Here is a 13,851-nt window from a genome sequence, read left to right on the forward strand (position 1 = left end):
TTACCTATTTCAATTCTGCAACAACTTTTTCAATCTTTTTTCAATTAGAAACAAAACGCAGGTTTAAATTACCTCTCAAAGGCATAACTTAATTAACACACTAAAAACCAAAACATTTAATAAAAAGGTCAACTGAAACACAGATTTTTGTTGATGGAGGTTTCTGTAAACAGGAAGTGAGCACACTTTACACTCCCTTACCTTCTTCTCTGTTCGATGTTTGCTTTTGAGCGATCTCACCTTCTTCTTCTTCCAGATGAAAACTCAACCGCTCATGTTTTCCTTCAGACACTCACTGTTCAAAAGCACTTCTTCGTCTCCTCCTGTTCTTTTTTTCCTGAACAGGTTTTGGTGATTGTGTATATTTTCATGTACAGCCGTCCGCCGTTTCCTGTATGTATGTTTTGTTATTCTAAGCAGCAAAACCAGAGAAGATATAAATATACGTAAAGCGTATTTAAAAATAACATTTGAATATATGTAGCTTTGTTGGTTGTGATGATTGAGAAAACATAAAAAATGGTGAACATATTCGTCTTTTGAACTTAGAAACATGCACATTTCTTGATGTTTTTCGTGCCATTAATCATACTGTCGTTCAAGGAGAACGTGTGTTTGAATTCGACATCCAGATGCTTGATCTGCAGCATGTGGTAAATCGATTATCTTTGAAGATATTTGATCTTATTTAGGAAAGATTACTGCAGCACCGCTGTCATTGGCTGCACCAGTTTATTCCTTTAATAAATCCCTAGATATTATTTTTTCTCTTTAATACGTACGGTGGCTGACGGGCAACCATCTTACAACGGCCCAAAACACTTCAATAAGGAAAAGCGTGCTGCATTTTCAAAAGCAATGCAAATAAAAAAACACATAAGTGCCAAAACACATGTAAATTAAACATCTTCACCAACTTGTCAACACATGCACAACATAAAGAAAGCATTCACCAACTTAACGAACCATGCGCATTAACGAAGCGCTGCAACTAACAAAATGCTGCAAGAAGCTCAAAACAGAAACAGAGACACTAAAAAGTGACGCTCATACAGTAGCTGGGACCGGAGCGCTTTTTGACATTTGGCGATTATGAAGTTAGCCAACTGTGACCGTTGTTGGAAAATAACGTTAAATGTACGTTTTATCAGCAAATGTTAACAATGTGATCGGATGAGCCCTTCCGATATTATTGCAGATCTGCAACTAGCTAGCTAATTTAGCTAATCTAGTCATTTCAAATTATATATTATGACAAAACACCTGAGATTATGAAACAGACAAACTCTACCATCAGTGACAGTTGACCAACTTTATAATCCCCGAACGTCAACAACAAGCGCTCTGGTCCCAGCTGTGTGTGTCACTTTTTAGTGTCCCCGTTTCCGTAATTTTTTTAGCTTCTTGCGTGTTTCTGTAACTGCAGCGTGTTTTTGGCCATTAGGCGCGTTCACACCGCAATATTTTCCCACTTTAGTACCGATATAGTTCCGAAATGTCACGTTCACACCAAAAAGAGCCGGAACTAAAATTAGTTCATGAGAACCTTTTTTATCCCCTTTTCCGTCCCTGCTAGAGAGCAGGGACTTTCGTGGGAGAAAAAGGTTCTTATGTCTGATTGGCTGAGCGGATTGCAAACCACGCCCTGTAAAAAAAAAAGTTTTGTGAAGCCGCCATTTTATTATCCTCGCATTAGCATTATTAGCATTAGCATTAGCACAGCGCAGAAACGCAGAGCTACTAATTTATGGCAACACAAAAGAAAACATGGGAGCGGTAGAGATGAGGAGGTGTCGGTGTTCTGGCGATTTACTCGGGGGACTTCCGGCCGGGGGACTTGGGGTGGCAGTATACGCCGTGAAGTTGTTTGCGTCCTGCCAGTAAACCCAACGCAGAAGAAGAAGAAGTGACGTCAGCGGCTTCATTTCTTAATTTGCCTAATCCTCCCCCAGGGACTTATTCCGGTGTGAACGCGATCTGTACTTAGTTCATGAGAACTAAAGAGTTCTCATGAACTAAGTTCTGATGAACCTTTGTGGGAAAAGTACTGCGGTGTGAACGCGCCTATTGTAACGTGTTTGCCCTTGTCAGCAACCATACTTTACAATAACTATAGTTTGAGTCAGATTGTAGTATTGTAACGGAAATACATCTATTGCTTTAAATTAAAAAGATTACATCATGGATAGATTTATATCCATATAACACAATCATTGGGTATATTTTAGTCCTCCAGTTTACCTCCTAGTTGTTGTTCTGTATTGCTGTTATTGGTAAGCACAAATAGCATCAGTACAATCAGGGTGGGAAACGTTAAGCCCCGGAATCGGTGTGATAGCTGCCAGAAAGCATTCAAAGATTACATTTTGTACGGTCTGTACAGAACATGTCTTTCTGAATAGGTGACTATATACTGAATAGCATCCGTATTATCTCATAAGCAGCAGACAGGGCCTTAAATCTGAAACGTAACAGGGTTCCTGGCTGTGGCTGAGATCGAGTCTGGTGTCTCGTTTAGCAAACTGACGACAAGTGAGACTATTGCTCAAACTCCTGTACATTGAACACGCTATATATCACAGAGTTTGCTAAACTCCGGGGGCCAGACATGAAGACACGAGCAGATGCACCCAGCAGACAGATCTGGTTTAGCCATTTCCTTCATGGGTACCCTGAGAGAGCCGTTTTGTAGCTCGCTGTGTGTGTGTGTTTGTGTGTGTGTGTTTGAGTGAGGAAAGCGTGGGGGCAGCTGGTTGGCGGACAGGTCAGCGTCTACAGAGCAGTGGCATTTCTCTAATTGGCACTTGTTACAGCGAGAATGAGTCGGTTCATTATTGTCCGTGCTTGACGTCATCCATCATAGCATCGACACCCCTCCACTAATGTGACAGTTTGCTCTCACGTCGTTTTAAAGGTGAAATTCCCCCTCTAATGGCATTATTGATAGATTTGTAATATCTTATTTCAGTGTTGAAACAAGTGGTTGAATAATCCTTTTTTTCTTTTAAAAACATGTGATTTATGATGGTCATATATTTCTCTGAAAATGTGGTGTTTTTCATAGTAGAAACCTGTTAAATCAATTGCCTCAGTTTCAAGACCCTCTAGCTTTGCCTCATATTGTAATGTTTCTTGATATGATCTTGTAATCCCATCCAACTATTATGATAGAACTGAATTTCCAATTTTTTATTGAACATTTTGTATTTGTAATAATAGAAATGTTTGAGAAAATGTTCTAGGGATCGACACGGAGAGTTGTTAGTTGAGACAAACGTCTAAAATGAGCATCTTGATTACAATCAAGACTCTTAATATGAGTGACCAAGGGTGTAATGAAGTAAAAATGAAATAGCAGACAGTCTTTCAGCCACAAATTGTCCTTATTTGGTTTCAATAAGTATGGAAATCAACAGCAGAAAAATTGTGTTTTGTCATTTTTCTTCCATGGGGTGTGATGTGTTATCAGTTCTGTGAGATTACTTTCTTTTCTTTGATTAAAATACTTATGCAAAAACAGGCTGCGTGCTGTGAATTTTGTGGAAATAAGACAACATAGCCAGTGGCTTAACAAGCAGGAATGGGTTCAAATTAAATGAGATTTGGTCAAATTAATTGAGGGGAGGACACAAAACATCACAGAGTAGAAAGACTTGCCATCCTCTAATAAACTGAATGGCATTTCCATGTTTGTTTGAGACGAGAAGAAAGACTCAAATGAATAAATAATAGTTCAAAGGCTAGCTTGAAATTGTGTGATGTTAAGGGTGTAATAAATCCACCGTGAATGAAGAGTCTGCCGGCTATACTGAAAGACTTTTTCCATATTTCAATTTACTGCTGCTTCTCTTAATCGTAGCCTTTGAGAACACGACGCCCCTCCCCCGCCGTCACACCAGGAGCTTCCTCTTCATGGTCAGTCTGTAAATGATTTGGTAGCCGTCGTCCCAGCCGTAGAGCTGCTTCTCCTCGGGGTTGTATTTCAAACTGGCGTGGGCTCCGTATCTCCTGGGGAAGTATATAAGGGGAGCCTCCTCGCTGACCACCATGTCGTTGACGTCAAACAGGCACTGGATTCTCGACCGGCTCGCCAGACGAGTGTTGTAAACGACGTAGACCGTCCCACAGACGACAAACGCCGCCTCTGCGTTCTCCCGTGGGCACCGGGTGTCCCAGATCTGTTCTATATCGAGCGTGGTGGGGTCCATCTTCGCGAGGTTGATGTTAGGTTCACTGTCACTCATGGCGTACAGAAGCCAGAGGCCTTCATCGTCTGCTGCGAGGTCCGCTACGATCTCAGGGTTGAGGCTGTAAACGCTGGCTTGGCTCTCGACGGGGAACATGGCGATATCTGTCACCGAGCCGCTCATCAGGTCATATTTGACCACCTGAACGTCCATATCCTCCTCCTGCTCTACGTAGTACAGATATCCGTTATATACAGCGCTGCCAGGGCTGGTCCAATCAGAGGGAAGACGTATCTGTCGGCTGCCGATGGCGTCAGGAGAGCGGGAGAAATCTCGAACAGAGTCGAACTGATGGATGGTGTCTCCCGAAGTCCCGTTGAAAACGTAGACCTTGGACGACCTTGGGTCTCTGGTCCACATGCCCTTGGGACTGCCCACTCTCTTTAGGATCTTCACTGATCTGATGCCAGAGATGATCTCCACACAGTCTGCCGTGGGAGGAAACACAAAGAGAGAGGTCATGTTTCTGTAATGTGGTTCGCCTGCCAAGCTTTCCTTGTTAAACAATATCCCTTAATGATACTTTACAATAGTTAAGCCAATAGTCAGAAAAAGGACAGAAAGCCCATTTGTCCAAAAGTCCATTATCTGGAAAGCAAATGGACATTAAACTGAAGGATCATTGTAAAAAAAAACACTCTAATCTGCATTTTGATTGGCTTACCCTGATATTCTTACCTTCCCCATAACCATAATCTAACTCCTTATCCTTAAACCAACCAATGCAATCAACAGGTACTAACCAAAAAAGCAAAGTAGGGCGTGTTAAACCTACGCCGTCATCAATGTGTAGCCTTGATTCTGAATAATAGTCAGCCATGTATGCTCTTTGTTTGTTTGTATGAGAGAGAGAGGGTATTTTCAGAGCATTTGTTTTGAAATAACAGGCTTTTGGAGAAATAGGTGATATGGCACATAATTCCCACTGTTGGGCCGTGCATTATACACTCGACTCTCCTTGATCAATAACAATCCCATGTGGTGTGGTTTGAGAAATTATGTTTCATCCGTCCTTTTGGCAGGGGCGGATCAATGTGCTGCAATACCCATGAGCCTTCCCTGCCAAGGCCAATTTATAATGTTTTTTGTTGCTGTCGAACATTAATTCACAGGAACAAACAAACAGTAGCTAAATTCATCTAAAATTCCCAAAAGCCCAACATTGCAACAGCTAAAAACCAATATGGCACCAACACGATGGCGAGTCGACAAACCAATCAGGGCCGCAACAGTGACTATGTCAACTTCTTTTATACAGTCTTTAATAATAGATGTTGTTTATACATTCATGAATATTTTATATTATATAAACATTACAGGCTTTAAAGCCTCTTAAGAGGAAATAACTTTAGACAGCACCAGATGCTGCTCCTCAGATTACACGTCTATCTACAATGAAAACTACACAACCCTAATTAAAAAGGTTTCACAGGTGTGACATTAACATGATTATAATAATTGAATTCTGATTTTTTAAATTGTATTTCCCAGCTGGCACAATTAGTTCCATTAGCAGTTTTCAGCCAAGTGCCACATCTCCGCTGAAATGTGTATTTGTGCAACGTAACATTTAGAAAACATCAAACAGCCTGCAGCAGTCAATATCCGGCTCTCCAAATGAAGACAAATCCGAAGCAGTCAGGGGGAAATTGGAAGAATAATGAGAGGAAACATGAATGAAGCACACATGAAGATGTTCTCTGTAGGAGGAAGATTAATACAAACACACGGATAAAGGATGCCCCCCATTATGTGTCCTGGAGCTAAATTAGCATTGTGCTCACAAATCTAAAATGGGTTCCTACAATGCGTTGAGGTTCATTTTGGGTCACTTAACAAACATTTACAATGGCTCACTGTGTGCTGAGCGAACATGAGCTCGGAGAGTCGAGCAGCTGACCTCGGGGCAGCTTCCTGTCTGCGGAGATTTTTTGCACAGAGAAACTCATACAGCAGCCTTTTCTCCGCATCATCCGCTTTGTATTTAAACATCTGGATGATAGAAAGCTCCTTTAATAAGTAGGGCATGATCGGCATTATAAATTAATTGAGGGCAGAACATGTTAATAATAAATAATTCTTGAATTTATGTGTCATCGATTGTCTTAGTAAGGCAGCGTGACTAATAAAGAAATCAATATTTGTTCTCATTTGAGTGTTTTAATGGTACCAAAGAAATGTTATGAACCTTCCTCAGGTATTTAGCTTTTGGATCCATTTGAAAAATATGGATCTTTTGCTTAATGTGCCCATTCAGTGTAATCTTCAGATATAAATCTGATGCGTTTCATAGATTTAAAAGTGGGGTTTCACAATTTCACAAAAGGGGTTTTAAGTCCCTGTATTATTCTGAGTAAATGAGTCATTGCAGCAGTTATATACAGCACTGTTCATGGCAGCACGCCTCGGGATCAGGAGATTATGAAGACGAATGCTGTGCCGGAACAGCGCAAGGCAGGGGAGTAGCTCTGCAGAAATAAATGAGTTGCATCAAGCCATATGTCTACTGGAAAACATGACTCCAAGCCCTCCGTTAAATGACTTGTAACAGCACTGTGTTTGTTTCTCGTTTTCCAGAGGCTTTTCCAAGACACTTTCTCTGCACAAGGGGTGGTTTTGATCATGGTGTGATGTGAAATGCTAAAATTAAGCATAGAACAAACAACCTGTGTATATTCCTTAAGGTTCTAACTGTGCCGGGGCTCCGTCATGAATGAAAATGAAACATCAAACGCAGCCGCCCTGCAGAGAACGCTTGTCTGAAGTGAGCATGTACTTCTCTGCAGCTCACCAGAGACTCTGGACTGCAGCTCCTCCCAGTCTCCCCCCTCCTCCTCCTCCTCCCCTCTGCTCTCCTGCAGCCCCCAGGCTTCCTGCTCCACCACCTTGTCTGCTTTATTCGCACAGGCCCGAGGGGAAGTCTGGGTTTCTACGAAGTCCATCTCTCGTTCCACCCGGTCTACTCGGACTCCAGCTCCTGTCAGATCCTCCAAAATGGTGCCGTGATCGTTCCTCAGCCCATCCATGGCTTCAGCGGTTCTCTTTTTAAAATCCAGCAGCTCTGTGTGGTAACGGCGGGATTGGTCATGCCATAACTGCATATGATCCTATTCACACATAGGCAGAAGAAACAAGCGTTAGAATAAATGTAGGTTTTTATTTGGTCCTTTTTATAACCCAACAATTGACCAACAACAAAACAAAAAGCTTACGGGATGCTAACTGTGGTGTTGTTCGGTAGTGCTTTGATCTCAATGCTAATGTCAGCATGCTAACATAGTCACAATAACAATGCTAACATGGTGAGGTTAAACAGGTTTTGGGTACCATGTTCACTATCTTCGATTAGCGTGCTAGCATGCTAACATTTGCAATTTAACGCTTAACACAAAGTACAGCTGAAGTTGATATATGTCAAAGGTTTTGCAAGTATTTGGTTATTATTCAAAGAATGAAACAAAATAGGCCGAACAATTTAAACATCATAATTCCACAATATGTAAAGTCCGGGAAACATTTAAGTTATTTCAAGTCCTCATGAGTCCATTCTTAAGTGTGAGTACATTTAGTTAAGTCTTTATCGAGGTAATTCAGTAAACATCATGGTGGTGCTACAGGAAAAGTGAGGAACATGTAGCTTAGCTAAGGCAGCTCATGTACAGTACCAAAGCTAGCAGATATATCCCTTAAAGGTCCCCTAATATACTGTTTTTCATCAATAGATTATAGGTCTCATAGATATATACAAAACATGTCTCTGAAGTGTTTGGCTCCAAATACCAAACAGATCAATGCAGCATTACCCATAATCCCCTCTGTTTCAGCCCTGTTTCAAAAGTGCTGATTCTCTGTCTGTTACTTTAGATGAAAATAAGGAGCCCCTCCCCACGCCCCTCTGAGAGAGATTTGGTTAAAAAGAACACAATGGTGCTCTAGAGGAGATTCAGGTGATAAGGGGGGGGGGAGGGTACCTTGGTTGCTGATTGGCTAATGGTTACACAAGCCAAAACATCGTTATGACATCATAAAGTGGCCAAAATCTGATCAGCTCATTTTCAGACAGGTTTTTATAGAAATGGATCAGGAGGACGAAAAGAGAGAGAATCTTTTTTCCTGAAGCTTTCAGAGTCTCTTTCCAAAGAGGGGACAGATGTTGATGTAGAAGAGACATGAAAACGTGTATTTTGCATAATAGGTGACCTTTAACAGTTGTGGGGGGGGACCAAATTAAAGCTAAAAGTGGACTCAAATACACCAGGTGGACAATAAAATCACCACATTAGCATTCAGCTCATCGTTAAGCCTCAAAGAGCTGCTAGTGTGAACACAGACCCGCATTTCAAAATACTAATTTAAAATGCTTTTACAAGGTTAATAACGTTGTTCATAATTCAAAATGTGATGCAGGAGGACATTCTAATATGTGTTAAATGCTGTATTCCTCATACTATGTGTTGGGATATACTACTTATTTTTCTACAGTAACATAGTTAACACTATAGTATGGGTATTGGAACACACAGTCTTTCTGCAGACCAGAACGTATCTTGGGAATTACAACGCTCCCATTTCAATCAAAGCAATCTTACATCACCAACACGAATACAGTTTCTCGGTGCAGTGATTGACACGGTCAGAGTGACAGGCTTCTCCACCGTCTCCTCCGCCACAGTTTCATGTTCTGCCTTGCTTACTGTGAGCCTGAGGTCAAATGGAAATGGGAATTCAATAAAAAACAGCTTGATGAATTGCTGTGTTCATATCCATGCAGAAGTTGAAGCAGCATATTGGAATTGAGACTGGAGGAAAGTCACAGGAGGGCGAAGACAGCAGTAGTTTGCTGTAAATACACTTCATTTCACGCAGATTACAGATTCAACTTTGTCATTTTCTTTGGAGCCACACCGAGGATGAAAATAAGACTCAGACTCTAAAAATATACTCAGAGAGAATACATTACAACAATTATTTAAATGAGAAATAAACTCAAGTTACTCACAGAGGCAAGCACAAATGTAATACTCTTGCATTTTAGTTCACAAGCCAACAACAATCCTCCCTTTGCAAACATTGCTGTCTCACAACCTGCCTTTCAAACACAATTCTAGTAATTTGATTCCTTCCAATCCCAGCGGCACTTCCTTCGACCTTTGCAGAACACTTCCTTTCTATTAGGATAGTGGGATGTTGCCCAGCATGGCAGCAAAACCTGAGTGTGTACTCATTACTGATGTGTCATTGTGTTAAGATGCTGAAGAAATTGTAACGTTGTTGGATAGAAACTGCATGTTGCATCCACTGATACTGCTTCAGTGGCCCATGCAGAGTCAATGCACTGTGCAGGGATTGCATTCATTGGGTTTCAAGACATTCAATTTACATAAAAGTGAGAAAGCAAAACGATCCACTTGTATTTCTATTTGATACCTAAGACATTGCACCGGCACTTCAATCGTGTTTTATTGTTAGAGTTTATAGATGTTTATCTTGACGTTCAACTTGTATATTTTCTACTTTTTAATGCTGTTTTATTCTATTTTGAGATGTTTAGAGTCAACATTACATTACATGTCACTTGTTAGACGTTTCTATCCAAAGGGACTTACATACTCAATACAGTGGGCAATCCCCACAGGAGCAATTTGGGGTGAAGTGTCTCAGGGACACAACGACATGCTGACTGCAGTGGGGTTTGAACCTGTGACCCCCTGATCCCAACACCAACACACTAGCCCACTGCGCCACACGAGTTAAGAATTGTTTATTATTACTCTTTTAATTTCTACTTTTGTACAATGGCAACGCAAACATTTCCCAATTTGGGATCAATAAAGTACATCTCATCTTAACACTATTTAACAGCTCATAATTTCATACTTAATATCTCTGACTCCCCTAGTCAATCTTTTTTGCTGAATATTCTCATTTTTAAAACACATATACTTGTTTTTGATTATTTTAAATGAGGTTTTTTCAATTTTATTTTGTGCATTTAGCATTTCCCTGATCTTCTTTCGGACAATGTGGAATACCAAGGGAGAAATCTATGTATGTGAAAACCTACTTGGCAGTCAAGACGATTCGGTCAACTGATGGAAAACAACAGAACATTGATCAATTATAATTTAAATTGGAATTGCTTCTTACCTCAATAGCCAACAACCTGTTATCCAGGTAATCCATCAGGCCCTGGTAGTAATACTGAGCTCCGGTTAAAGTCCAGAAAGTGGAAACAAAGAGGAGAAACACCGGCTTCATTGTGAACCGATCAATGGGGACAGATTACTTTCTTTGTCCTTCAAGATTTGAGATGCTTCTTCAAGTTTTCCTCCTCCCAGATTCAGAGATGTACACAACCTACAACCTCTTTGTACACAGAGCAACTACTGTACATGTGCAAAGAGGTGAGGAGGATACAGAGAAAGTGAGAGGCCGCTCTGAGACTTTCCAATTCTTTGACCGCTCTCACTTTGCTGGAATGTTTTCACAAACTCTCGGGGAGGAGCCTTGTGCCTCTAACCACTCTGTCCAGGGAAAGTGAATGTGCTGCACACAACTCAGTGTTTGTTGCACATGTTGTACACACTGTCTCAGACATGTGAGACGGGATTAAAGTGCAGACAGAAGACAATTAGAAATCTCTGTTGAGTTTATATTTCATTTAGTTAATAACGGCAGGCTATTAGTCATCTGGGAAATGGGTAGAACGGAGCCACAGCGCAGATACTGTAAGGAAATGAATACGCCGCCTGTTTTATAAACTGTATAAAAGATGAAGCCACAATGATGTCACCCGTTGGTTTGTGGGGTCACGCTTTGAAGCCTGTACTTTGGCATTTCAGCCAACGCCATCTTCGTTTTTTGGAACCAAATGGTTAACGAAAAATCTTTAGGAGACCAATTTATTACTACTTTCATGAGCTGAAAACACTTTGTAAATAGTGTAAGTATGAAAAATAAGGAAAGCATCCACACAGAACAATACATCTAGAAACTCACAAAGCCACTCACTGTTGTTAATCGTCTATCGGTGATTTTCAAAGTGAACCTCAAGCTGTGTTGAAAAAGACTTGAAACTAAGGATTAAGACCACAAACTCATCACGGGAATGTTTTCTGAGGTAAAGAATTAAGTTGGAAAATGTATAATGTTCTCATAGTCTTCAACACAATCAGAGTTATCAGTGCAACCAGTGTCACCGCCTGCTGAAAATTTGAAAGAATGCCAGTTTAAGCCACTTCCCAATGGCTTAAAGGCCACCTATTGTGCAAAATCCACTTTTTCATGTCTTTTCTACATCAACATGTGTCCCCTCTTCTTCATGTCTCTTCTACATCAACATGTGTCCCCTCTTCTTCATGTCTCTTCTACATCAANNNCCAAATGTCTCTCAGAGGGGCGTGGGAGGGGCTCCTATTTTCATCAAAGTAACAGACAGAGAATCAGCACTTTTGAAACATAGGGGATTATGGGTAATGCTGCATTGATCTGCTTGGTGTTTGGAGCCAAACACTTCAGAGACATGTTCTGTATATATCTGAGACCTATAATAAATTGATGAAAAACAGTATGATAGGGGACCTTTAAATGTTCAGACTTGGAGGGAAAAAGATATTTAATGCAGACAATCGAGCAGGCAGGAACAGATCAGGGTTTTACCGACGGTTTGACTTATTTGTAATAAGTAGTAATGAGTCCATCGCACGTATCGGGAGTCGTGAAGTTATGACACGCAAGTCCAACTCCAGGGAACAGTTTGCAGATATTGTAGCAACATTTAAACTTTGACGATCTGGCTGTGAAAGGACAAAAATAGGGCATGTGTGTTTGTATACAGTAGTTGTGTACAATGTGCTTTCACCCCATCTCCCTCTCTCTGGTGAGCCTTTTCCGGTGGCTCTGTGTAATTGGCTGCAGGGATCCTCACTAATCGAAAGTCTCTCATTTTCTTCCAGAGCCAGAGAGCCTTCTTTGTCACTAAAAAGGTCAATACAACACACACACACATAACAAAGATCATCATGATGATAACAGAACAAAACCACAGGGAGTAATAAAAGGCGAAATAAGTCCAGAAAGTCTTTCAACAAAAGTAGTTTTGCAGGTGATAACATCAAGATATGAAATAAAACTTTACCAAACTGCAGGTAAAACATTTGCAGGCTTCACTCTCGATTGATCTGCTTTACTGGTTTCCAACATATAGCCCCTCTCTCACAGTGACAGCTAATAACGCTTCGTTACAGCCTGGAAGGAGATTGGTTTCTGTGATGTGAGCAAACAGGGTGTACTGTAGATTATCCTCGCTGCGTGAGCGTTTGATTACACAGGCATCATCACACTGACTGACAACGCCTGACCTCTCACACCGGGGCGGTTTAGAGACGTCTGAGTAACTCCATTAATTTCTCCTAGTTAGTCTACTCATTTCTCTAGTTAGTCTACTCATTTCTCCTACAGTAGTTAGTCTACTCATTTCTCCTAGTTAGTCTACTAATTTCTACTAGTTAGTCTACTAATTTCTCCTACAGTAGTTAGTCTACTAATTTCTCTAGTTAGTCTACTAATTTCTCTAGTTAGTCTACTAATTTCTCCTAGTTAGTCTACTCATTTCTCCTAGTTAGTCTACTCCTTTCTCCTAGTTAGTCTACTCATTTCTCCTAGTTAGTCTACTAATTTCTCTAGTTAGTCTACTAATTTCTCCTACAGTAGTTAGTCTACTAATTTCTCCTAGTTTGTCTACTCATTTATCCTAGTTAGTCTACTCATTTCTCCTAGTTAGTCTACTAATTTCTCTAGTTAGTCTACTAATTTCTCCTAGTTAGTCTACTCATTGCTCTAGTTAGTCTACTCATTTCTCCTAGTTAGTCTACTCATTTCTCTAGTTAGTCTACTCATTTCTCCTAGTTAGTCTACTAATTTCTCCTAGTTAGTCTACTCATTTCTCTAGTTAGTCTACTAATTTCTCCTAGTTAGTCTACTAATTTCTCTAGTTAGTCTACTCATTTCTCCTAGTTAGTCTACTAATTTCTACTAGTTAGTCTACTCATTTCTCTAGTTAGTCTACTCATTTCTCTAGTTAGTCTACTCATTTCTCCTAGTAAGTCTACTAATTTCTCCTAGTTAGTCTACTCATTTCTCTAGTTAGTCTACTCATTTCTCTAGTTAGTCTACTAATTTCTCTAGTTAGTCTACTCATTTCTCCTAGTAAGTCTACTAATTTCTCCTAGTTAGTCTACTAATTTCTCCTAGTTAGTCTACTAATTTCTCCTAGTTAGTCTACTAATTTCTCTAGTTAGTCTACTAATTTCTCTAGTTAGTCTACTAATTTCTCCAATTAGTCTACTAATTTCTCCTAGTTAGTCTACTAACTTCTCTAGTTAGTCTACTCCTTTCTCTAGTTAGTCTACTAATTTCTCCTAGTTAGTCTACTAATTTCTCCTAGTTAGTCTACTCATTTCTCCTAGTTAGTCTACTAATTTCTCTAGTTAGTCTACTCATTTCTCCTGGTTAGTCTACTAATTTCTCCTAGTTAGTCTACTCATTTCTCCTAGTTAGTCTACTAATTTCTCCTAGTTAGTCTACTAATTTCTCTAGTTAGTCT

The 13,851-nt window shown here is 40.3% G+C and overlaps 1 protein-coding gene across 2 annotated transcripts; it reads right to left on the bottom strand.

Annotated features, from left to right (window-relative positions):
- Nucleotides 1-1,998: 1,998 nt before the first annotated feature.
- Nucleotides 1,999-12,220, bottom strand: LOC104967461 (olfactomedin-like protein 3B). Of its 2 annotated transcripts, none has more exons than XM_010796922.1 (3): nucleotides 12,109-12,220; nucleotides 7,039-7,354; nucleotides 1,999-4,675 (listed from the first exon to the last, which is right to left on the bottom strand). In XM_010796922.1, the coding sequence occupies exons 1-3, from the start codon at nucleotides 12,190-12,192 to the stop codon at nucleotides 3,891-3,893; spliced, it is 1,185 nt and encodes a 394-aa protein (XP_010795224.1). In that variant the 5' UTR covers nucleotides 12,193-12,220; the 3' UTR covers nucleotides 1,999-3,890. The 2 variants fall into 2 exon arrangements, with proteins under 2 accessions (XP_010795224.1, XP_010795223.1); XM_010796921.1 differs by lacking the exon at nucleotides 12,109-12,220 and adding an exon at nucleotides 10,395-10,623.
- Nucleotides 12,221-13,851: the final 1,631 nt, after the last annotated feature.

This window comes from Notothenia coriiceps, unplaced genomic scaffold (assembly GCF_000735185.1).
Source record: "Notothenia coriiceps isolate Sejong01 unplaced genomic scaffold, NC01 NC01_scaffold00037332, whole genome shotgun sequence".
Taxonomy (NCBI): Eukaryota; Metazoa; Chordata; class Actinopteri; order Perciformes; family Nototheniidae; genus Notothenia; species Notothenia coriiceps.